We start from the raw sequence: 22,957 nt of genomic DNA, 5'->3' as shown, positions 1-22,957 counted from the left end.
GTTATGTTGTTATTGTTGTGTATAGGTTCTTGGGGGGGGGGCGTGACTGTCACCAAATGTGATATATGACCAGCACAGCACAAGCTAAATATGCAAATCCTTACTTTTATAATTAGTTTTTAGTAAACGACTCAAAACAGTTACGTGTGTGCAGCATTCCATCATATCAGCGTTTGCAAGTATTAATCAACTCCAGAGCTTTTGTACAGGGATCCTGTTGTATACCTGTCAGAAAATAAGTCACTTATTATCGTCTCAGTGTACCCTACGCGTTGGTACAACCACTTAAACCCTACATGACCTCACAGGACAGACGAAGAGTGAAAAACACAAAAGGTGCCGCGGATGTCACAACACTTGTACAATAAATCTTTCCTGGCAACCTGCGAGCTTTAGACTTTTCTCAACGAAATACAATCCATCAAAGAGACATGGGGAAGAGGAGGACACAACATCTTGAAGGTTAGTGACATTTCAACTTGGATTGACAAGAAGAAGAAGATAAACGATGATTTGCAATGGATCAATTGAGCAAGCTTGAAGAATTGTTCCTAATGATAACCTTCAAGATGACTAGTATGCATAATCGATTCCATATCATCTTCTTTATGGAATAATTACCATTAAATGAATTGTAATTATTGTAAAACTGTCCTGTGTTGTTGTAGGTCACTGTTTACTTTTCCAACCATGCTAACGTTGGTGCAGTTGTCTTCTCTTCTTTTTGTATTACTATTTTGGTTTTTAAAGTACGTTTTCTGAGCTGATATAAATAAACGAGATCTGTGGTTTAAGTATCAGCTGCGGCCACCATGTCAAATGATCACGGTTAACACAGATTGTAACCTCTCATTTGGGCCCACACATTTGCAGTGCAAACAGAGACTAGTTGATAAGAAAGTACGCGGATATGCTACAACAACAAAAGGCACGGCAATTAGAAACCTTGCGATGTGTTGGCATTTTGTTACGTATGAGCTACGCGAACGCTAATGTTGATGTTTGTAATAGAGACTGCCAGTGAAGTTTCTTTTGAAAAGTGAGACGCTAAACAGAAGTCCAATCACCAGGAGAAATATAATTGCTTTCTATCACCTAAGTGCAATCTCTTTCTGCTTCTAGGCGTCATCAATCGTGCTTCAGATTTCACGGATCTGACAATGACCAGGAAGGCGTCCTTCGCCGGTAATTCGCCTCAAGAAATCCCTACGCTTTCTGTCAATCACCTGACCAACATGTCTACAACCTTTTCACCGATAGATAACGAACTGCAGTCCATTCCGCTGGATGCAAATGCTCACGAAAACAGTCATGACAGCAAAACCTCGGCACCATCTCCAGACAACGTATCCTCAACCAAAAGACGGATCATAATCAACCTCCTCATCCAGTGTTTCGGGTTCCTCCTCCTCTTCACTGCGTACCAGTCGCTACAGAACCTCCAGAGCAGCATCAACCGAGCCCGTAATCTCGGCCTGACATCCCTGGCCGTCCTCTACGGGAGCCTCATCCCCGCTGGCCCGTTCCTCGCTCCCGTAGCCATGCGGTACTTTGGACTGAAGTGGACGATCACCGGGTCGATGGTCACCTATATGATCTTCACCATTGCGAACTACTGGTCAGAGTTTTACACTGTGATCCCTGCATCAGTTCTCCTCGGAGTCGGAGCAGCGTGTCTTTGGGCCGCCAATGGGGCTTACCTGACACGGTTAGCTACCAGGTATGCTTTAGTTACTGGTCAGGATAAGGCGGCCACCATCTCCTTGTTCTTCGGCATCTTCTTCGGCATCTTCCAGACGTCTCAAATCTGGGGGAATCTGATCTCCTCCCTCGTCTTGCAGCAAGGAGCGGAGGACCAGGGCTCTCCATCTGCGGCGAACGTCTCATCCTGCGGCGCTGCCAACTGTCCGGGTGGCGGGGCTGGTAACCTTGTTATCCCGCCCAATAGTCTGCGGGTAACCCTCATCAGCATCTACCTGGTCTGCGGCATCCTAGCTGTGCTGATTATGGCTCTGTTTGCCGACAGGGAGGCAGGGAAGGGAATCTTCTCGTGCTTGAAGACATCGAAACGACGCGGAGGCAAATATCTATCATCTGGGGATGATGGACAGGCTGAGGAAGATGAAGATGAGACATCACCTGACTGTAAACATCTCTGTGAGAGGTTCCTGGCTGCGTGGAAGTTCATGTTTCGGGAGAAGAGGATGATGCTTCTCATCCCTCTCATCATGTACGGCACTATGGAACAAGCTCTGAATGTCGCCATCTTCACACAGGTAATACATAGAAGAACTTTATTGCACGACAATCGTGCATGGTACAATGTATGGCAAGAGAACAAAACTTCCAAATTGCTAAAACAATAAGGGCCAGCATAAGTCTTTGATATAGTGCTACATGACACTATCCAGATATATGACAATGACTTTCACAGTTCATCTGACAGAGTACTCGTATGTGTTCCCGGTAGTCGAGTTGGTACTGTTTGTTAAAATGTGGCATTTATGGTCATACTTTGTGAATTGTCTTCCAACTACCTTTTATTCTTAAGTGTGCATTATTATCATGTGTGATTATGAAATGTGCCTGCCATCTACTAGCAAATGATCAACGAGAGTTTTAGAAGCGTATTGCTACTACCTAGGTCATACCAAGCTAGCTCAATCCTAGACGTCTAGACATACAGTCTTGTCGTTTGCTTACTAACTCTTATAAGTTTATTTTCAAAAAAGTTCATGAATGTATTATTTTCATAAATGTATCTCAAACTAACCAATGTCTGCTTCCCTTGTTATATCATTCCCAACCAAAGGCGTTTGTTGGCTGTACCCTGGGGATCCACTGGATCGGCTGGGTGATGATCTGTTTCGGCGTGTGTGACGCCATCAGTGCGCTCCTGGTGGGGAGGCTGAGGAAATGGATACCAAGGTGAAGTTGTACTAAACAGAAGAAACTTTGGGAACTGACATGTGATGGGAAGGGACATACAAATCAACACTGCAGTACAGTAATTTGCCATCCGTATCCGTATTTCAGCAAGAAAGGTAGATTTGTTTTCCACCTTGTGTAATAACCCTGTTTAAAAAAGGAAGATTTTTCATTGATGATAGAAAACTATGTTGGCAAATTTGCCTGCTTGTGGATTCAAACAAAACTTTTTTTTCATTACAGACAGGTCCTATTTGGGACAGCTGCAGTGCTGAACCTGGCCCTGATGATTGAAATGTTGACGGTCAAACCGCACCCTTCTCTAACCGTCCTGTTCTTCGTGCACGCTGGACTGTGGGGAGTGGCGGATGGAATCTGGCAAACACAAATCAACTGTACGTAATTTTGTCACATCTTATTAATTAACTACCTTATCAGTCTATTTGGAGAGAGTAGAGAGCCAAAGACACAATAACAATGATAAAGCCCTGGTAGATACATTTGCCCGATACAGTTTTTTTTTTATCTAAATTTCTTGTTTATGTATTTGTTTGATTGATTGATTGATTGATTGATTGATTGTGTGTTTGTTTGTTTGTTTGCATGTTTGTTTTCTTTCTAGTACGTCTACTTTGTAGTTGCTAGCTAGCTAGCTAGGTTGGTGGGTTGGTATAGTTTGATCCACATAGAAAGCCAGTGAATTAGGGCACGAAAGCGCCCCGTTTCGCTATCTTGCCTTGTTGACACTTTGCTTCCCCGCCATCCCCAGCTCTGTACGGCGTGCTGTTCCCAGGTCAACAGGAGGTCGCCTTCCCCATGGACGGCTTCTGGGGCGCCGTGAGTTACACCATCTCATTTGCATACGGCGGCTACCTCTGCGCTGACGTCAAGATCTCCATCCTCCTGGCTCTGCTCGTCGTTTCCATGGCAACCTACGGTGTTGTGGAACTGATGGAGAAGAGAAGGTTGGAGAACGATGGGGACACTCCCGAAGACGCGACAGAGATAAAGGAAAACACGACATCCAACTGAGTACTACATGTAGTAGGATTTACAACTTTGAACGTTGTTTTCAGTGTAAATAGACCAAATTGAATAACCTGTGGGTCATGAATAAACTTAGATACCTACGTGTGGCATTGGTTGTATTTCCTTTTGTATAGCTCCCTGTATCAGGCGTATCATATGTATTATTAAAAATACCGAAAATAATAATAAGCCCCGTTCGATCGTAACACTTTATCAAAGACTTATGCCAGCCCTTATTGTATTAGTAATTAGGATGTTAAGTTTTATTCTACACCTTTATTTTGTACTATGCATATGTTTAATAGTTGTTGCCATACATTGTACCGTGTACAATTGTCGTGCAATAAAGTTCTATGATCCAAACCAAACCTGCAACCAAAGGAAAGTAGTAACAGATAAAAACTTTCCTCAAATTAGCTGCTTTTTCAGTGTGCGAAATAAAACTCCTTTTAAGGCATTCTCGGTCTTGCTCATTACCTATAACCTAGACTTGTTGTCTTTTCTGGACTGTTGAATTGAGGAGCGATAATGGGACACCCAAAGACACGTACGTATATCGACGTCATTATCGATCTTAGTACTTACCCTATTTTGTTGAGATTCGTACTTTATGGCTCACTTTAGCATGTTTTGCATCAAAGATCAGCCAGCCGCCAATCGCTATCAAAGTTCAGTCGAACAAAAGGTGGTCTTAAGTACGGCAGATTTGACCCTCTTAGCTAGACACATCAGAAACGAGGCCGTCACTCGCAACAAATGAATGTGAGAAAAACAGCCCGATCAACCTTGCTTCTGTTTAACGAGAGTAAACAATGGGTTACCGATAAAGGCGGGACAGAGAAACACGACCGGTCACACCGAGAGCACCTTGTGTGAAAGCCTCGAAGCTAGGCGGGCGTCTGAAGTGTCGCATGCCGCTAAACGTTGTCCGTGTGTATGTTTACCCTGGATAAACAGTTCGACTTGAGTCCTGAACTGACTTCAAACTGCAAAAAAGATCATGGACGGAACAGAAAGACAAGCTTACGAAGGTAAGCCTTCCGTATGAAAATGGCAACAAGTGTCAACAGTAACATTTACGTTTACGTTACTGTGAGTATGTGTGAAATGATATTAGATTGTTTTCATTGCTTTCATCTTATTTACGGTATCGTAAGCAGCATTTTGATTTTAATTAAGAGATTTTGTACGGTTAGAAATACTTGAATCGCCTATGCTACGTACACAATACACTAACCTATTCAAAATGGATCAATTCTCTGCAAATACTGAATTTAGAACAAATATTTACGTTTTAGTCTCATGATGTAGATATCATGCAAAAAAAATCGTTGGTATGAATTGAGCGCTGTGAGAAAAACCGTCTCTATAGATTTAATAACAAAAGCTAGTTGTAAAATTTCCAGACTGTTCTTTTGACTACCATGTTGCTCCGTTTGTTTTTGTGATTCGGGGGTGGCCAGTGTAAATATGAGGTCTCGTGTATGAATGGGTTGAGACAGAGTTACTATGGAGCTGTCGTAATGATTTACGTAAGGACCACTGGCGATGGGATACGTCTCAGGGCTCATAACCATTTCATTTCTACAAAATACCTCACAACGATACTTCCAACTACATCTTGATACATTCACAGCTAAGCAAGGGTGTTAAATGTTTGGTTAGTGTAAAGCATAAATGTTTAATCGCTTGCATATGAAAGGTTTTCACAAATACGTCAATAGATTTGCCTCTTGTGCAGCTGCTATAAGGTAAATTACCAAAATGTTTACCTTGCTGCTAGTCTACCCTTTCATCCATCTCATTATATGACACAATGTTTGGTTAGTATTATTAAAACCATGATGATTTATGACCAATAATCAACAACATGGTTTGCAATAAACCCATAGCCTTTTGACGTATTTCCGTGTTTCTTATTTCCGTAGAGGGGGCCGACAACGTCGCCTTTGATTTTTCGGACATGAGGATGACAAGAGCGGCTACTCTGGAGGAAGAAGAACTCAATCAACTCTCAGATCTCTTTTCTGACTTCCCTCTGGCTGGGGAGGAACTAACACCGATTCCCCTTGAGCCCTTACCTCCCTACCATTCTCCAGACAACAACAAAGACAATAACAACGTTAACGACGCTCCTAACACAGAGACTGTGGAAAACAGCCGGCCCCAACGTGTTTCAGTCACCTCCAACAGAGCGTCGTCTGCTTCCAAGAAACGGAGACTCATGATCAATCTCATTGTGCAAAGCTTTGGTTTTCTTTTGCTTTTCACTGCATACCAGTCGCTTCAGAACCTGCAGAGCAGTATCAATGATGATCGGAACATCGGTCAGACTTCTCTTGCCGTCCTCTACGGCGTTCTCATCCCCTCTTGTCCCTTCATAGCGCCAGTAGTGATGGGTCTCTTGGGTCTCAAGTGGACCATCACTGGGTCCATGATGGTGTATGTTGTATTCACCATTGCAAACTATTGGTTAGAGTTCTATACTCTGATTCCTGCTTCCGTGTTGGTTGGTGCGGCCGCTGCCTGTCTTTGGGCAGCCAATGGAGCGTATCTTACCGAACTGGCCGTCAAATACGCGCAGGTGAGCAAAGAGAACCTATCTGTGGTCATCACTCGCTTCTTTGGCATCTTCTTTGGCATCTTCCAAACGTCCCAAATCTGGGGCAACCTGATTTCTTCGCTAGTCCTCCGGCAGCAGGCGGGAAGTCCAGGACCCGTCCCTGAAGCAAACCTGTCCCACTGCGGAGCATCTCATTGTCCGAATGACGATGACGTCAGTTTTACTCTTCCGCAAGGCACTCATCTCCGCCAATATCTCATAAGTATCTATTTAGCCTGTGGCGTCTTTGCAGTGCTCATCATGGCTGTGTTTGCCGACCGAATGACAGAGACGGAATCGCAACACTGCTTCCTAAACGTTTGCAAGCGGAAGCCTTCATCTGACGCCCCCGCCAGAGAGGGTCCAGTCGCTGAACAGGAGGCGGAGGAGGAAGCTCCAGCGACCGACTGGAGATTGCTGTGCGATCGGTTCATAGTCGCATGGAGGTTCATGTTCGAAGAGAAGAGGATGATGCTACTGATCCCGCTCATCACGTACGGTACCATGCAGCAAGCCCTCAACGTGGCTGTCTTCACAAGGGTATGTGATAATAGTAAAACCTTTAAGCCTTTCGATAAGACAACAACAAAGCAACATACATGTACATGTATATATCAAGTGATCAGAGCAATTGACCACCTATACAATCTAGCATGATTTTTTCTAGTCATCTTTATTCTGTACAAAATTTATAACATACATACATACATTTTGATAGCCTAGGACAGTCCTTTATCTATTTTTATCATCATGAGTGCGCAAGGCAGAGAAAGAGTACTTAAAAGATATCTCCTGGGTAGGGAAAGCCTTATTTTATTGTCTTGTATTGCCTTCTAATACATCAAAGTTTGCAGGTACCTTTATGATCACGAGGATACATGTTCTAAATAGAAATCATGTTTATACAGGCCTTTGTCGGCTGTACCCTAGGAGTCCATTGGATTGGCTATGTGATGATCTGTTATGGCGTGTGTGACGCTTTCTCAGCATTTCTCATCGGCAGAATTCGGAACTGGATTCCGAGGTAACTCAGTTTACATTGTAGCAAGGGCATTATCCTTTGTAATGTCATTGATTGCAGATAGCATTGCTATTCCTCAAAGCTACCAGTATGTGTTCTAGATAAAGGTGGGTAGCATGTAGGTGGATAGTTACAGATACATAAAACTGGTGTTCTCTTTCCTTTCTAGCTTTCCAAGACGGTAATACTATTGTTGATGTCTTCCTTACTTCTTTTCTATGATGTATTCATGAACTGACTATAGTTGTTTTGCACACAATGATTACTCCAATGACTTAATTTTGTTTGATATAAGAGTGATAAAATATGGATACTATACTAGTAATAACAAACAAGTGTTGTACCTAGCCGACGTATTGGTGACCGTCTGTCACCCTCCTAAGGGAAATTCCTATGGTTGTGTACAAAGCATTTTGGTATCCAGTAACCAGGTTTTTAACCTCCTTGCAGTAACTTACCAACCTTATGAAACTATACATTCACAGAGAAAACAAATGAATCGATATATCTCTCCCTCCCGTTTCAGACAGGCGCTGGTTGCTGTTGGGGGTCTCCTGAACCTGTCCTTGATGATCCACCTCCTGGCCATGACCCCTGACCCTCAGTACGCCCCTGTGTTCTTCGTGCATGTCGGCCTGTGGGGTGTAGCGGACGCCATCTGGCAGACACAGATAAACTGTAGGTCGACACTAACCATATTTACCTTCGCCGAGAAGGTTATGCAGAGGGTAGCGTTTGTTTGTTTGTTTGCTTGTTTGTCTGTTTGTAGTGGCACAGAATAACTCAAGAACGCCTTGATGGATTGTCTTGGTATTTGGTATGTTGGTAGGTTTTGATGAGACCTAAAAACGATTAGATTTTGGGCCCCCTAGCGGCTTCTTACGGTACTGCAGCGGAACTTCCTGGTTTGATATCTCGTGTTCTGGACATGCTATGGAACTTATTTTTGAGTGGTAGATAGATCTTTGGACAGAGAGTAAGTGGTGTGGGTTTGGGCCCCCTAGCTTTTTTGGAACTGCAGGAGCAGGTTTTGCGTCTGACTTTGAAAGGGAATAACTCAAGAAGGGCTTGATGGATGGTAATGATTTTTGGTAGGTAGATAGCTTGAGTGATGATGTACATGATTAGACACCTCTTATGCAAATCAGTATCTAATTTGCATAATTAATGAGGAAAGTTTATACATCCGCCAAATTCCATGATAGGACTCTGAAACATGTGACATATGTAACTGAGGAAGAGAGAAATATTAATTGATATGAACTATGCAAATGAAGACCTCATTTGCATAATTAATGAGGAAATACTATAACAGGATGGGCTTGATGGATGGTCATTATTTTTGGTATGTAGATAGCTTGTGTGATGCTTAGTATGATTGGGCAATAATTATGCAAATCAGATTCTAATTTGCATAATTAATGAGGCAACTTTAGAATCCGCTTTGTTCCATGATATGACTATTCAAATTGTAACTGAGGAAGAGAGAAATGCTTATAGATAGAAAATATGCTAATGTGGGCTAATTTGCATACTTGATGAGTAACTTCTCTAATTCCACACTGGCAAATGATGGCAATTTCATACCTTCAATACTTTTTTTTGGCATCGGGACGTTATGTGAATGTAAACATCGTTGAATCAAATTATGCTAATAAGGGCCTCATTTGCATAATTAATGAAAAATATTAGCATAACCTTCTTTGTTGAGCTCATAATTTGTTAAGCTCATACTTTGGACATGTTGTATTTTAAGACAATCAACTGGTATGATTTATAATTGATGAGAAACACTCCTAATACATCAGTCATAAAGGTTAAAATCATTTGGCGAAGGTATGAGGTCGTGGAACTCTAGTTCCGGTTGTCAAGAGCTTAAATGCACACAATGATTACTCGTATCTCTTAATGATGTTTACATTTCTATAGTAACATGCTGTTCTACTAGCTATACACTACACTCTGTACTTTGTGGGTCATGAAGAACAAACATTTCTTCTAAACGTCGCACGGTCAAACCATTTCCTTCAATATGTTTGTTTATGACGAGTGTCAGCTTCTATGTGCTCAGGGGAAATTCATCATTGCCATTGCGTAAAACGGCTGTATACCCGGTACCGTCTGATAAAGTGTGGGTGTACGGTGTACTCATCTATTGAAAGCCCCCCTCTCACTGGACCCGCGGCACGCTTGCGGAGTTGCTGCGGTCGATCGAATTGACAAAACACGCAACGAATTTCATCGACAAAAAATTATCTTTCTAAGCTTTGTGTGTTTTGTTGTCTTTTTGGTCATACTTGTACGTTTTGAATGATATCCCCATTATAAAGTCAAGGGTAACACAAATCCAGTTTAGGACGCAACGACGCCGCCAACGTGCCGCGGGTCTAGTGACAGGGGGTCTTAACATTTCTTCAACCATGCGTTGTTCTGTTTCTTGTAACGTGTGTGTCATATCTGTTTCCTGCGTGCATGGCACGGTTTGTTTCCCCAGTCGTGTGATAATGTGACAAGTGACACTATACACCTGTTCACTCCTGTAGCTCTGTACGGCGTGCTGTTCCCGGGTTGTCAGGAGGTCGCCTTCTCCATGGACGGCTTCTGGGGCGCCATCGGCTACACCGTCGCGTTTGGGTACGGCGGCTACCTCTGCGCAGCCGTCAAAATCTACATCCTCCTGGCGCTTCTCGGTATCTCCATGACAACGTACACCGTGTTGGAAGTACTGGAGTGGAGGAAGGCGGCACACGAGTCAGAATAAGCACAATGAATTATGTGTTTTTATTGAGACACGCTACAAGCAGTACTTCACAAGATAGCATCTGCCTGTCGGAGGTCGTTTTCTGCGATGGTTAACGTTATATTTGATGAAATGTCTGTTAATAAATATTTCGCACATGTAAATGCAACACTCTCCAAGCAGAGGTTCGGCGCTGGTTTTATTTTTGACGTCTTTTTAAGCGTTTTTGTCTTAAGGCTTGGCGACATAAAGAAAACGGAACAATTAGAAAGCCCAATAAAAACGCTTAAAAAGACGTCAAAAATAAGCCAGAGCCGAATCTCTGCTTGTAGAATAAATGCAAGAAAGTATTGATATTTAAGTATTTAAGAATAACGGCTTGCTTAAAAGCAAGAAGAACATGGCGGTACTTGTATATATGCTGGCGTATATACTACAGAAGAGTTCGTCCCTTGAGATGCAGCTGAAAGGACTATTTTGCTAACAACCTTTCTTTAGAGCCTTCTCATTCTTTTGTGTTTTTGTGTATACAAGGTTGTCTCAGCACCAGACAATGTACATACTAACCTGTCGTAAATGAAAACACGTGTGTGTTATTGGGAGAAGCTTGTATGACAAGATTCTGTCGTGTTAGAAATAAAGGTAACCATACAATGATCTTGCTACATGATTGAATCTGTTATTACCTACATGCACATAGTCCTCAAACGCTCGTAACAAACATCTTGAACTAAGATACCGATCGCGATGTGGAAAGACAAAGTTTATAACGTCAACATTCATATCATGGCTTTATCTCTAAATCTAAACTGATTAAAAGCAGGATGTATAGATATATCAAGAGAACATGTGTCGGTCACTTTGAAAATACTAGATATAGTTTTATTGTTTTATGATGAAGTGGTCAGAATTCGATGGGAGCTGGCGTGTTTTTATAGCAAATTTGACATAATGTCGAAACAATTCCCTGCCAAACTATCACTTCATAAGCTCACCCCTTTCCCTACTTTCAAAGAGGTAATGTGAAATATCCCTTCTACTATACGTAGTTTCCCAGCTGTGTTTGATAACGATTTCGAGAAAACTCACTCCCTTCATTGATGGAGAGACCGTCCCTAACTGACGACCTGTTGATTCTTGGAACATAAACCACTTGACGAGAGGTCAGAGTTCATCGTACCAGCCAACTCCTTCAAGCTAAAGAGGTTATAGCCAGGGCGGTCAACAGACCGGTATGTTCGGTATCAATATTTAACAGATTGTTCAGGGTCTGTTCATTGATGTACATGTTGACTGATTACTATTCAAACACCCGAGCCTGGGGATCCGTAAACAACGCTGCATCAAGCTGACGTGCTGGTACCTCATACCCGAGACAGCCACCACCAGGCGGACTTTATGCAGAGGTAAATATGTACAGAGGTATTTCTAACCTCTCAGTGTCGTCACAGTAACGGTTTACAAGACTCGTTAATCGTGCGACGCCTTGATAACCCACACAAGCTAAAGTGTTTATTCTTCTGTCGTTACTTTACTGAGAAGGTCACCAGGAAGCAATGGCGAGTGTCAGAGGTAAGGATTGAGAAGTCACACATCCTTCATAGCGTTCGTGTCGTTCAAATTAGAACCATATGTTACTTAGAGGTGTGGATGCCAACTTTTCGAGCAAAACAAACTTTTCAGCTGTCGTTTTTGAGAAGGCGTCGGTCTTGTTCACTGCTACATGGTGTACGTGACGGTGAATTAATGATTAATGTTATGTGTTACTATAACTTTATTCCAATGGCTATGTTCTATAGTTTAGCTTTGCAGGTAGCTTCCACCAGGCCTTCCTACGGAGATATATATCGTAGAAGTCGGCAAAAAGGAATAGTCAGCCAGTAGAGTCAGTCCATAGTAAGATTGATAAATGGTACCCTATGGTGGCCAAACTATCCCTGCAAATATTTTCCCTACAGCTGGCGTTGTTAGTCTGGTAGAGACGCAGGCTTTTGTGTGTGTGCGTGTGTCAAGTGTATGTGATACAGAGAGAGAGAGAGAGAGAGAGAGAGAGAGAGAGAGAGAGAGAGAGAGAGAGAGAGAGAGAGAGAGTGAGAGAGAGAGAGAGAGACAGATAGACAGAGAGAGAGACAGACAGAGAGACAGAGAGAGAGAGAGACAGAGAGACAGAGAGAGAGATCGCTCCCTGTTTGCGTTAAACACAAACGTACGGCAAGCCCTCCAGGGTTCATGAAGATGTCAGTTTCAACAGGCATGCAGATCTCCTTACGGACATACCAAGGCCGTCTGTCTAAGGCCGTCTGTAAAAACAGTTCATGTCACACGACGTTTACCATCTGTTGCAAGTGTGCTAGTTCGATCACCAGTCTTGTCACTTTAATCGGCTACCAGGTACAGGTTTACAAATTAATTTCTTAACTGTTTCCATACAAATAAGTAAAGGACAACAAAGACCCATTAAGTTTGTATTTCATACATTATACAATCATAGGGAGGGATGATGATGTACAAGAATTCTATGCCCTCCCCTCGCAAACAATGTTTCACGGATGTTTCGGTCTTGTTGCTAGTACATAATGAACTTAGAATATTTGCATGCCCCCCCCCTTTAGTTTTTATTGAACCTTTTTTCATATGAAAGTGGTATCAATGATTCAGATATAACCAACTGTAGTAGCTTTATTCACTTCGTACGACATCGGAACGATCGGTGTAAAGAAATGGAAACATCGCCATAACATTCTATGCCCATCTGATTAACTACAAGTCATCTGGACGTTCGGGAAATAACACTTTGTGATTTAACGAGTGAATACCATTGTATTTGTCGGCTTGTTGACCCGCCCAAAGCAAAGACCACGCTAGTTATTTATGATATCATAACGTACTTGTGATCCGCCACATACTGCTGACTCTGAAGCAAACCAGAAGCAAACGCCAAGAAAGGTGAGGTGTTGCTTAAGTTTACCAAGTTTAGGTGTGTTATTTTACGATTAATGTTACCATTTGTGTAATGCAAGTCCAGTTGTTATGATTTGACTCGATGTTTGTTGAAAGTTCATTTGCAAGGTCATGCCCGATCGAAGGCCAATTGCAAGAAGATGGTTAGAAATCTAGGGTACATACATGTGACAATGGACAGTGGTTGACATTGGTGTAACAACAAACTACTCGAATACTATAATATTGGGTACACCAAGACGAGTTGTGCTTGACTTCTTTTTTGGACCTGGGGGAAGGCTTTGGGTTTGCCATATCCGGTTTGAATGCAGGCGTGTGTCGCTTGTTTACTTGTTTGATTGTTTGTCTGTTTGTACGTTTGATTTGTTTTACATTGTATACTTTTCACGGGTGTCCAGGCACATTGTGACCGATCCTTTGCTTTCTTCCTTGTCGCCATCAAAGTCGACCCACGTCGACATCATAAGTAACCCCTGTAACGGGGGGTGCCCAACCATCGGACGTTTTTTTACGCGCTGGAACTCACGGCGCTCCATTGCTGGTTGCCAGAGAGTGGTCAGGTTTTAATGAATGAATTTTGAACACATTCATCTAAAGACCATACTTGGACAAGAAATGTATTCATACTGTTCATGGGCCCTTCATGCTCCGCGTTACATGCGGAAGACGCTGTGAGACATTTTCACGAATGTACCTTCTGATTTAGTGCTACGCCAGATAGTGTGCCTAACTTAGTACGCTTTGGTAATTTTGCTCTCTTCGGAAGTTGGTGATGAAGTTAGGGAAATGTAAATAAGGCTTGAAGTCTGCTATATTCTAGCTTTCTTTTGACCGGAAAATTTTGACTGTGTGCACTTCTAACGTCATGTGAGAAGGGCTATATCTAGCGCATCCCAGCTCATGTTCCCACGGGAAATAGGCTACTACGCGGCCCGACGTACGTATTGAATGCGGCCCGACTTACGAAATCATTACGAAAAAACGACACCGCTTACATCAACAATACTCCGTCTACTTATTGGGAAACATCTTCGCCATCTCTGTATTCAGTTTCCTTATCATAGACGGTACCAATCACATGTTAGAGCGTAACAAAGCTGTGCGTTGAATCGTCCCGCCACCATCGCGGTCCAAAAAAATGGCGGGAAAACAACGTCGTCAGACGACAGCAATGTTTACGTTGTTTTTCTTTGGTCGGTTTTCTTCTCAACAAACACTTAAAGACCCAAATTTTTAGTGTTTTATGAAATTATTTTTCTTATGTGTATGATAGCTGTGTGACTTATGTATCTGCTTGGCACAGGTCGTATATTTAGGTGCCGGGCCGTCTAGCTACGCAGTGACCCTCTACTCAGCGTTGCCATCATTATTGTCAAAATACTACTTTTCGACAAAACAAGAAATGAATATGTACACATATGTTTTGAATGTAAATGACAATTATGTGCATGAACTTGGGTTATTTACCTTCCTTATCAGCATAGTCATTGGACACAAACACGGCGTACTTATGCAAAATAAGATCAGTAAAAAATCCGTGCGATGTTCGGGCGCGTGCGAGGTTCGGGCGGCCCCCGTTACCTCTCAACGGTAGCGACAAAGTCATTCCCAGTCATAATTAATGACGGCAGTTCTGCCCAGGTAAGCAAACAATCTGGCGCCCGGTCACTGTTGAACTTGTCGAGGATATTTGCCAACTTTTCACAATATTCGTTCTCTTTTTGTTCGTCTTGGGATCATTTAATTGCCGTATAGCGAGTGACTGGTACTACAATCTACTGTTTGCACATAAAAACAGCGGAAGGCGTTGTAAACCAGTGGCAGCTTGGCATTTGTCCAAAGTATTTGTACCCCATGCAGGGGAGGGGGGCATATACAAAGGCGCATGACTAATATGGGGAAAATACAGTTGCGTCGTGACTTAACCGTTAGGCTACTGGAAATCCACATACTTCAAACCGCACGTATCCAACTTTCGGATGATTTTTTTCAAACATTCATTCCACACTTTTCAAAATATTCATTCCACATGTTTTTGGCATAAACTGCGTATGTAAGTATGCATTAATACTATACCGTCAATCAAACTTCAATGTGCGTGTCTATTGTTCGTGTACGAGTTCTTCCTTCATCCTTGTTTGTTTAACCATCAGTCAAAGCTAGAGTGAACGTTATACGTAGCGTATAACAAAGAATGATCATAATGACAACTGATGTTCTCTTGTCAATAATTTTACAGGGATGAAAGCCACACCTCTAGGACGAAAGCATGTCATTCTCTGATCACTCCATCACCCGTAAATACTCCCTAGGCGAAGAAGTTTCCCCAGAAATCGGCAACTCAACTGATCAGTTAGACTACAGAAACTCCCACGCAATGTCTGGCATAGACAACGTGGAGTTTTCGGACATTTCAAAGAGGGAAGATGGCACGGACGTACCGAGTTACCAGAACGCTGATGGATCAACGGACCCCCTGGCAATCACAGCGATACCGAAGTGGCGAGTGTGGAAGAACCTTTTGGTCATCTGCACCGCCTTCCTCTTCAACTTCACGGCCTTCCAGTCTCTCCAGAACCTGCAGACCAGTCTGAATTACGACGAGGGGCTAGGGGGCGCCTCCCTTAGCGTCATCTACGCAAGCCTCATCGTCTCCTGCATCTTCATCCCGCCCCTCCTCATCGGGAAGATCGGCTGCAAGTGGACCCTGGTGGTCTCCATCTTCTGGTACTCCGTCTTCACTGCCGCGAACTTCTATGCGTCGTGGTACACGCTCATCCCGTTCTCCGTGACGCTGGGACTGGCGGGGGCTCCGCTGTGGACCGCTAAGAGCAAGTACGTCACCACGAGCGGGATCCGGTACGCAGGCATGGTGGGGGAGACACAGGAGGACATCATCACCCTCTTCTTCGGCATCTTCTTCATGGTAGGTCCTTATTAGAAGTAATCACAGTGATGGAATAGTAGCGTATGACTATGTCTGTTTGTCAGGAAATAATGTTTAAATGGGAGACATCATTGTGAACTTGTGCACTTGCTACCCGATATCGCTTGGTGTCGTTTGTGTATCGGTATGAACGTCATGCTCTAGCACTGCGAAACAGCTACATGTATGGAAGGATTGAGACAGTCTCTCCTCAATTGTAGCGTAATCTTCCTCTTGGAACGATTGGGTAGAGCAGTAGTTAGGTATCTAAAGTCCTTCCCGCACTAGATGGTGCATAAAGCAGTGCCCATTTCCGTTTCAATAGCCCTTGGGCCACACGACTTTGCGCAATCACTACAGCAGGGACTAGTCCACTGGTAGGAGTGTGTGTTCAACCGTACTCTTGTCCAAATGCTGAGTGCTAAGCAGAGAAAGCTGTATATACAATTTTCAATGTCTTTGGTATGATTTGGCCGGTAGAATAGTAAGGTGATCCTATATCTGCACTTCATGTCTTAAGTTCGCATCACCTGTTCACCTGTTCCCCTTCAGATCTTCCAGTCCGGACAGATCTGGGGGAACCTCATCTCGTCCCTGGTCCTGGAGCGAGGGAACGTGACGTCACTGGGCCTAACTCCCGAGGAGCTGTCACAAATCTGCGGGGCTAACAACTGTCCCAACTCGACAGGGGCTCTCCAACCGCCCACCACAAGCACCGTCAACCTGCTAGTGGGGTAACACAAGTGCTTGGTTTGACTGGTCTTCTTTCTTCCTTCTGCTTCCCTTTATAGCCTGTTTCCTTTCTTCCTCGTCTTATTTTCTAAATTTCTTCGTACCTCATTATAAGTCATAAGGGCTCCGACAACCATACTATGTTGTATTTGTAACAGTGGGGTTCAAGCGCCTTCAACTGACTTGCTAACTAGTCTATACATTTTAGCCTAGTGGTTGAGGCTTGCGGCCTGTGATCTGGCTGCACGGTTTCGGGGCGGGTCCGAATCCCAGAGGCCAGGAGACTGTTCTACTCGCTTCTTTATTTCATTTTCTCTAGTAACATTCCGTAGAGATTTAAACTAGATGCCAGACCCCCAATCTCTATGATATCACACAATAAATATTATAGAGATTGGGGGTCTGGTATCCAGGCTTTTAGGGATTGAGATTAGATAAATGATTCCTTGAAAAGGATGTATGAATGTGAAGGATGTGAATCAATCAATCAATCAGTGAACCAACCAACCAACCAATCAATCAATGGGCGAATCAATCAACCAACCAACCAACCAATCAATCAATCAATCAATCAATAACGATTGAGAACCTCACTTTTGTATTTTTTTAAAGGATCTACCTGGGCTGCGGCCTGTTCGCTGTGTTGGTTCTTGTGGTGTTCCTGGACAAGCTGAAGGATGAGGGCGAGGAGAAGAAGGCTGGACTCCAACTCCTTATCGCCACCCTGAAACACCTGAAGGACGACAAACGACAGATACTGCTCGTCCCCATCACCATCTACAGCGGTCTGGAGCAGGCATTCGTGTCAGGAGACTATACAAAGGTGTGTATGTCTTCAGGATATCTTTCTATAGCCTGGGTGCCATCCTATTTCTACCGGGGCTCCTACGCTAATCTTATGGAGTAGCGAGTGTAGGAGCCTCGGTAGAAATAGGATGGCACCAGGCTAATCTTTTTAGCCAGTATCAGTCAATATGTACTGAGGCAGGCCATCCTGATTATGTTTACCTTCACGGAAGGCAAACATGTTGTTTTTTGCTCCGTTTCTTCTTCTTATCCACGCAAATAATGTCATTAACCTAGACAAGGCTGCTGTTACCATGGTTACTATTAAAGTAGCAGACACCCTGTGGTGTACGTTCGACCACATTATGTAGCAAGCTTACTAGTGACAGGACAATGGAGAGGCTATTCAACATATATACGAATGTGTGTGAGTAAGTGTAAGCAGAGTAGAATATTGTAAAGCTAGAACAAGATGGTAAACACTGTGTATTTGCTTGCAAATGATACCTTTCTAGTTTTCCATCGTTTCTTGCCGACCGCTGTATTCCCTCCTATCCATGTACAACCCGCCCGGTCTACTGTCCTGTTCCTAGTTATTGCTTGGCCATCTCAATTCAGGATATCTACTACAGTCTGAACTTGTGAACTTGTAAACTTGTCGGTAAAAATTAGGAACAAATGTCAAACGAAAATATTTGTTCTTGCAGTCCTTCGTGAGCTGCGCGTTGGGAATCGAGTGGATCGGGTACGTCATGATCTGTTACGGCGTGTGCGATGCGTTCTTCTCCTTCTTACTGGGTCGTCTGATTAAGTTCACAGGTACGTAAAGACACTTTCTTTGACTTATACTTGTAACTGATTTCTATCTCCCATTACATTTGCTTTTGTTTCATCTCTTATTTTCGCGCCCGTGTGTTTTACGTCTATCTATGATACAGGATCTTACCTTTTGTATTTCTAAAAACTGACTTTGACAAGTTTTTCCATCCTCGTGTTTTGACACTCTTACATAGCAACTATTATACACTGTAACAAGTATAACATGTCACTGACAAAAGATAGTGGATGCTATGTGAAATGTCAAACCGTTTACAAAATGTATCCAGTTGCTTGAGTAGCTTTCGTATTGTGTATCTCATTACCTAGATGTCCAACCTCCATCGACGTAAAAAAAACGCGAGCTCAGGAGGTAGCAAACTGTACTTCCCGCCCGGTTAACTCCTCTAGCATGTTAGCTGTTTATTATTCCATCCAGTCACCCTTGGGGCCTGGTAGAGGCTAACTAATAGCTACTTGGAACAGTAATATGCTTCACCTTTGTATGATTTTTGTTTGAACCTTTGTTTATTCATTAGAAGCTCAAATTGGCACGTATGCAGGCCGCTTTTCATTGAGGTCATGAGGGAAGAGTCAGATACAATATAACAGAGATACAGTCATTTAAGTCCTAACTCTATCAACACATATCATTACATATACATGGTACAACATATACAATTGGTACAACATACAACATATAGTGGGGCGAAAGCTGGCTCATAGTCCGTGTCTGTTCGTTTTGTTCATTTCCGTTACTTCAAGAGTCTCTTAAAGGAAGTCAGATTCGGAGGCTGTGTGTCAACTGAGAATGACTGCTTTACATTTACGTATTTACTGCTTTACATTTACGTATGGTCTCTACCACAGGGAGAATCCCGTTGTTCATCACCGGTGCTGTTGCCCACCTGGCCATGATCATCACCATGCTGGTGTGGAGCCCCAACCCGAACCAGCTACCGGTGTTCTTCGTGTTGGCCGCCTGCTGGGGGCTGGGGGACGCCGTCTGGCAGTTAGAGATTAACGGTGAGTGTCTTAAGGTTCTAGATGTAGAAGATTCGGAGAGTCCAGCACCATTGTCTCCCTGTTATGAAGTAGACGACTAGCACTGTTGCTCCATGTATGACGACGTCTCTCTTGGGCTCAGTGGTAATAGGATGATGATAAGGATTACGGCAGCTTTAGTATCGGATATCCACCGGATGGAACTTCAGCACCAGGGACAGGATATCTTGTTACATCTATGGCCTGTTGTTTGTTTTGTTCCTTTCCACATCTATGGCCTGTTGTTTGTTTTGTTCCTTCCCACTATACAAGTAATTCTTCTAGACAGGACATGTTAGGTTTATGCTTACGAAAAGAAAGCAAAATTTAAGATTTTAAGGGAATGACAAGGAATTCCGAATACAAAAAGGAAACGGAAGTAAAAGAACAGAGTTGAATGCTTCTGTGCTTCTCGATCTTAGCCTGAAGTTCAGTCCTGTTAGCTTTATTCAGCTTCCAAGGCCAACGGTCTCTACGTTTTGGTGGGGTAGCGACTGTTAGAAGTAGCCTGATCCCAACCTATTACAGCTACCGAGTCTCTTCGTCCTCTAATTAAATCATGCAAATATTTGGGTCAGAGGACGAAGAGAGTCTGCAGCTATATTAGGTTTGGATACCAGACTACGTTTAAATAAGTTTGGACTCCAAGCTATCTCTATTAGCCTCCACCAGGCCTTCCTGCGGGGGTAAAGGATCGTAAAATTTGGCCAAAGAAGGGAATAATTGGAAAGGAGTGTAAGTCCACGGTAAGGTTAACATCTCCCCCTCGGATGCGCCTTCAAATGATAGCAATGGTGGCATTCCTATAGCTGGCGTAGTTATTAGTCTGGCAGAGACTATATCTCTATCGTGAGCTCACTACAGTATGTCATCCATCCTTTCCTCACCCCCCAGCTCTGTACGGCTACCTGTTCCGTAAGAACCAGGAGGCAGGTTTCTCCAACTACCGCCTGTGGGAGTCGCTGGGGTTCGTGGTGGCCTTCGCCTACAGTAACTTCATCTGCACCTACATTAAACTGTACATCTTACTGGGCGTGCTGATTCTGGGCATGATGGGGTACGCCGTGGTGGAGTACAACGAGAAGAAGGATCCAGAGGAGATAGATACGAAGATGTAACCGAACATCACCTTAAAGTGTTTATGACACCAGAATACAACATTTTCTTATTATCTGTAATAGGAATAGTATCGTCCAATGCATATAAACGTTTAAATCAAATACACACCCTTCTGATGTTATATATTTAACATTGAACCATCAGAAACCATACATGTACCTCCAGCTCTTGATTCTTTTTTGATCTTCTCACCAGGTAATTAAATTAACCAGTGACATTAACCAGTGACTCCTCATGCGTCACAATGAACACAATAACATCCGAAGTGTGTATATTTTGTGCAAATATCTATGTTATTAAACACTATTATCATGGTTTATGTAATTTCAGGAAATTCTTCATTTACACTTTAAGATATCTACCTAAAATCGCTAATCAGTAACAAAGATTGATCAGAATCACGTTTGTCAATGTCATGTTTGTTCACTAAAATGAAACTCTCGGTGTAGACAACTAGCTGCAGATGTTGTCTCAACTGCCCTGACTTGTTACAAAATAGATACAAGTATCAAGCTTGGTGTCAAACTTTTATCAACTTACCGAGAATCCTGTGTGTTTATAGTATTTCTGCCCATATTGTAGTTGGATTCCAAAAGTTGATCAACCATGTACAGTCATTAGTAAAGAAATGCACTATAGATGTTTATTTTTGACTTGTCTGATTCTTTGTAACCCAACTTGTAGACTTGGAAAAACTTTTTTGACAATGTTCGCTGCTGACAAGATTCTATATAACCCCCTGTACGAATTAATTCAATCATTATGTATCTGTGTGATGAACAAATGTATTGCATTCTGTGTAGTATACCAAAGAAACCATTACGAGATTTCTATAACCACATATATTACATTCTGAGGCCATCAACTCGTTTCCTTCAATCGTTTGCTACATGGTCAATTTCAGAACGTGCTAGCACACGTATCTTATTCCTTTTGGATTGGTAGCACTATCCAAATGATGTAAGCACACTCAAACTGGGAGATACTGTGATGTGTATTCGCAAAAGACTCGACGATAAACGTTAACGTCATTGTATTGCCTATTCTATGTAGATATAGAAATACAGCTATATGATATAGTAAAACGCATTAAAGCTTATCTAAATTAATACTGAAGTACAATAAAACTTGGTTTGTCAATGATACACGTTAGCATATACTTTATATAAACTGTACTTGTGTCATTGCCCGAGCTTCCAGGGTAGAGCTAGAGCTGAGAAAGTATTCAAGGATGTACTTGTCACCACATGTATCTACTTCTTAAGATATTATAAGGACGGTCCTACATTGGGGCGTGGTCGGGGAGCGGGATTTTGCCTCAATCGTAGCTCGCTATTAGTATTAACTGTTTAAACGCTGGAAACTTTCTTAAACATGACTTTTCATTAGTCTGGCGCACGTCATACACTAACCATAACCGTGTAAAACGTGACCGTCGTCTTAAGTTGACGTATACAAATCCTTCTATACCAAATACCAAGCAGGTGGCAATGTGTACATAGCGCTTGTCTACAAGGATGTATACTCAACTAGCGTAACCATTGGGAAGTGTTTTCCCAGAACTATGAATTCAACAAGTACTGCGGAGGTGGCGTTTTGAATTACCACTTCATCTTTGCTGTGGCTTGGGAAGGACTTTATAAGGGCGTTGCCTCCTACCGTAATTAATGACCTCAGGGCGGTTACGTGGTTCTGTGAGACATATTTTAAAGAGCGAGTCATGTAACGGCCTGTGTTGACTTAAGGGACGCCCTTATTTTCGTTGCAAGGAAAAAAGAAATATACAGCTTTCAAAACTGGCACGGGGGAACGCTCTATAGCTAGCTATACGGTGCAGTCAATTCGAGTACCGATGCACATGTATTCCAAGCAATCTCTCAAACAGCGCCCTCATGCCTAATATATGCTTTGTTGGTGGTTTAGTTGTGGACTTTGAAACGGTTTAGAGCTCAAAAATGCTACAGCATGTCGACTCCGTAGTGTAGAATACACAAGACCAGTCACACCGAGACAATATACAACCATGGTAGTATGAAACCAACACTTACCACTATGTTTGACTGCTAACGTGTTCATTATATAAACAAGACGATGTTATTCTAAGGATGTCCTTTAATGACGCATAGAGACATAAATATGCCTTCGGTCTGTCCGGATGTAGAAACCTCGTGCCGAAGTGACGCATGTCTAGTAGGGCGGACCTGGGCGTTTCCCGCCGGGGTCAAAGGTTTGTCGGTTTCACATGTCCACAAG

At 42.8% G+C, this 22,957-nt stretch overlaps 3 protein-coding genes across 6 annotated transcripts; all 3 read left to right on the top strand.

Moving 5' to 3' along the window:
- The first annotated feature begins 199 nt into the window (after window positions 1–199).
- Window positions 200–4,372, top strand: LOC136436381 (protein unc-93 homolog A-like). 2 transcript variants are annotated; one of them, XM_066430324.1, is made up of 5 exons: window positions 200–462; window positions 1,123–2,276; window positions 2,813–2,928; window positions 3,172–3,323; window positions 3,698–4,372. In XM_066430324.1, the coding sequence occupies exons 1-5, from the start codon at window positions 432–434 to the stop codon at window positions 3,958–3,960; spliced, it is 1,716 nt and encodes a 571-aa protein (XP_066286421.1). In that variant the 5' UTR covers window positions 200–431; the 3' UTR covers window positions 3,961–4,372. The 2 variants fall into 2 exon arrangements, with proteins under 2 accessions (XP_066286421.1, XP_066286429.1); XM_066430332.1 differs by having other exon boundaries at window positions 201–462; window positions 1,261–2,276.
- A 298-nt stretch (window positions 4,373–4,670) lies between these two features.
- LOC136436376 (protein unc-93 homolog A-like) lies at window positions 4,671–10,977 on the top strand. The gene is made up of 5 exons (XM_066430312.1): window positions 4,671–4,988; window positions 5,886–7,099; window positions 7,468–7,583; window positions 8,107–8,258; window positions 10,124–10,977. The coding sequence occupies exons 1-5, from the start codon at window positions 4,958–4,960 to the stop codon at window positions 10,339–10,341; spliced, it is 1,731 nt and encodes a 576-aa protein (XP_066286409.1). The 5' UTR covers window positions 4,671–4,957; the 3' UTR covers window positions 10,342–10,977.
- Window positions 10,978–11,571: 594 nt separating this feature from the next.
- On the top strand, window positions 11,572–21,849 carry LOC136436391 (protein unc-93 homolog A-like). Of its 3 annotated transcripts, none has more exons than XM_066430356.1 (7): window positions 11,572–11,726; window positions 15,521–16,207; window positions 16,760–16,941; window positions 17,552–17,762; window positions 18,433–18,544; window positions 19,412–19,567; window positions 20,480–21,849. In XM_066430356.1, the coding sequence occupies exons 2-7, from the start codon at window positions 15,551–15,553 to the stop codon at window positions 20,701–20,703; spliced, it is 1,542 nt and encodes a 513-aa protein (XP_066286453.1). In that variant the 5' UTR covers window positions 11,572–11,726; window positions 15,521–15,550; the 3' UTR covers window positions 20,704–21,849. The 3 variants fall into 3 exon arrangements, with proteins under 3 accessions (XP_066286453.1, XP_066286444.1, XP_066286461.1); XM_066430347.1 differs by lacking the exon at window positions 11,572–11,726 and adding an exon at window positions 11,733–11,892; XM_066430364.1 differs by lacking the exon at window positions 11,572–11,726 and adding an exon at window positions 13,245–13,266.
- Window positions 21,850–22,957: the final 1,108 nt, after the last annotated feature.

This window comes from Branchiostoma lanceolatum, chromosome 1, assembly GCF_035083965.1.
Source record: "Branchiostoma lanceolatum isolate klBraLanc5 chromosome 1, klBraLanc5.hap2, whole genome shotgun sequence".
NCBI classification, from domain to species: domain Eukaryota; kingdom Metazoa; phylum Chordata; class Leptocardii; order Amphioxiformes; family Branchiostomatidae; genus Branchiostoma; species Branchiostoma lanceolatum.
This window is presented reverse-complemented; position numbering and strand designations above follow the sequence as displayed.

Coding starts and splice junctions, on each gene's coding strand:
- LOC136436381 (XM_066430324.1), top strand. CDS start 432: ATGGGGAAGAGGAGGACACAACATCTTGAAG. Junction 2,277..2,812: donor ATGTCGCCATCTTCACACAG/GTAATACATAGA, acceptor TCCCAACCAAAG/GCGTTTGTTGGCTGTACCCT. Junction 3,324..3,697: donor CTGGCAAACACAAATCAACT/GTACGTAATTTT, acceptor CGCCATCCCCAG/CTCTGTACGGCGTGCTGTTC.
- LOC136436376 (XM_066430312.1), top strand. CDS start 4,958: ATGGACGGAACAGAAAGACAAGCTTACGAAG. Junction 4,989..5,885: donor AGAAAGACAAGCTTACGAAG/GTAAGCCTTCCG, acceptor TTATTTCCGTAG/AGGGGGCCGACAACGTCGCC. Junction 7,100..7,467: donor ACGTGGCTGTCTTCACAAGG/GTATGTGATAAT, acceptor ATGTTTATACAG/GCCTTTGTCGGCTGTACCCT.
- LOC136436391 (XM_066430356.1), top strand. CDS start 15,551: ATGTCATTCTCTGATCACTCCATCACCCGTAAATACTCCCTAGGCGAA. Junction 17,763..18,432: donor TGTCAGGAGACTATACAAAG/GTGTGTATGTCT, acceptor TTGTTCTTGCAG/TCCTTCGTGAGCTGCGCGTT. Junction 19,568..20,479: donor CTGGCAGTTAGAGATTAACG/GTGAGTGTCTTA, acceptor CTCACCCCCCAG/CTCTGTACGGCTACCTGTTC.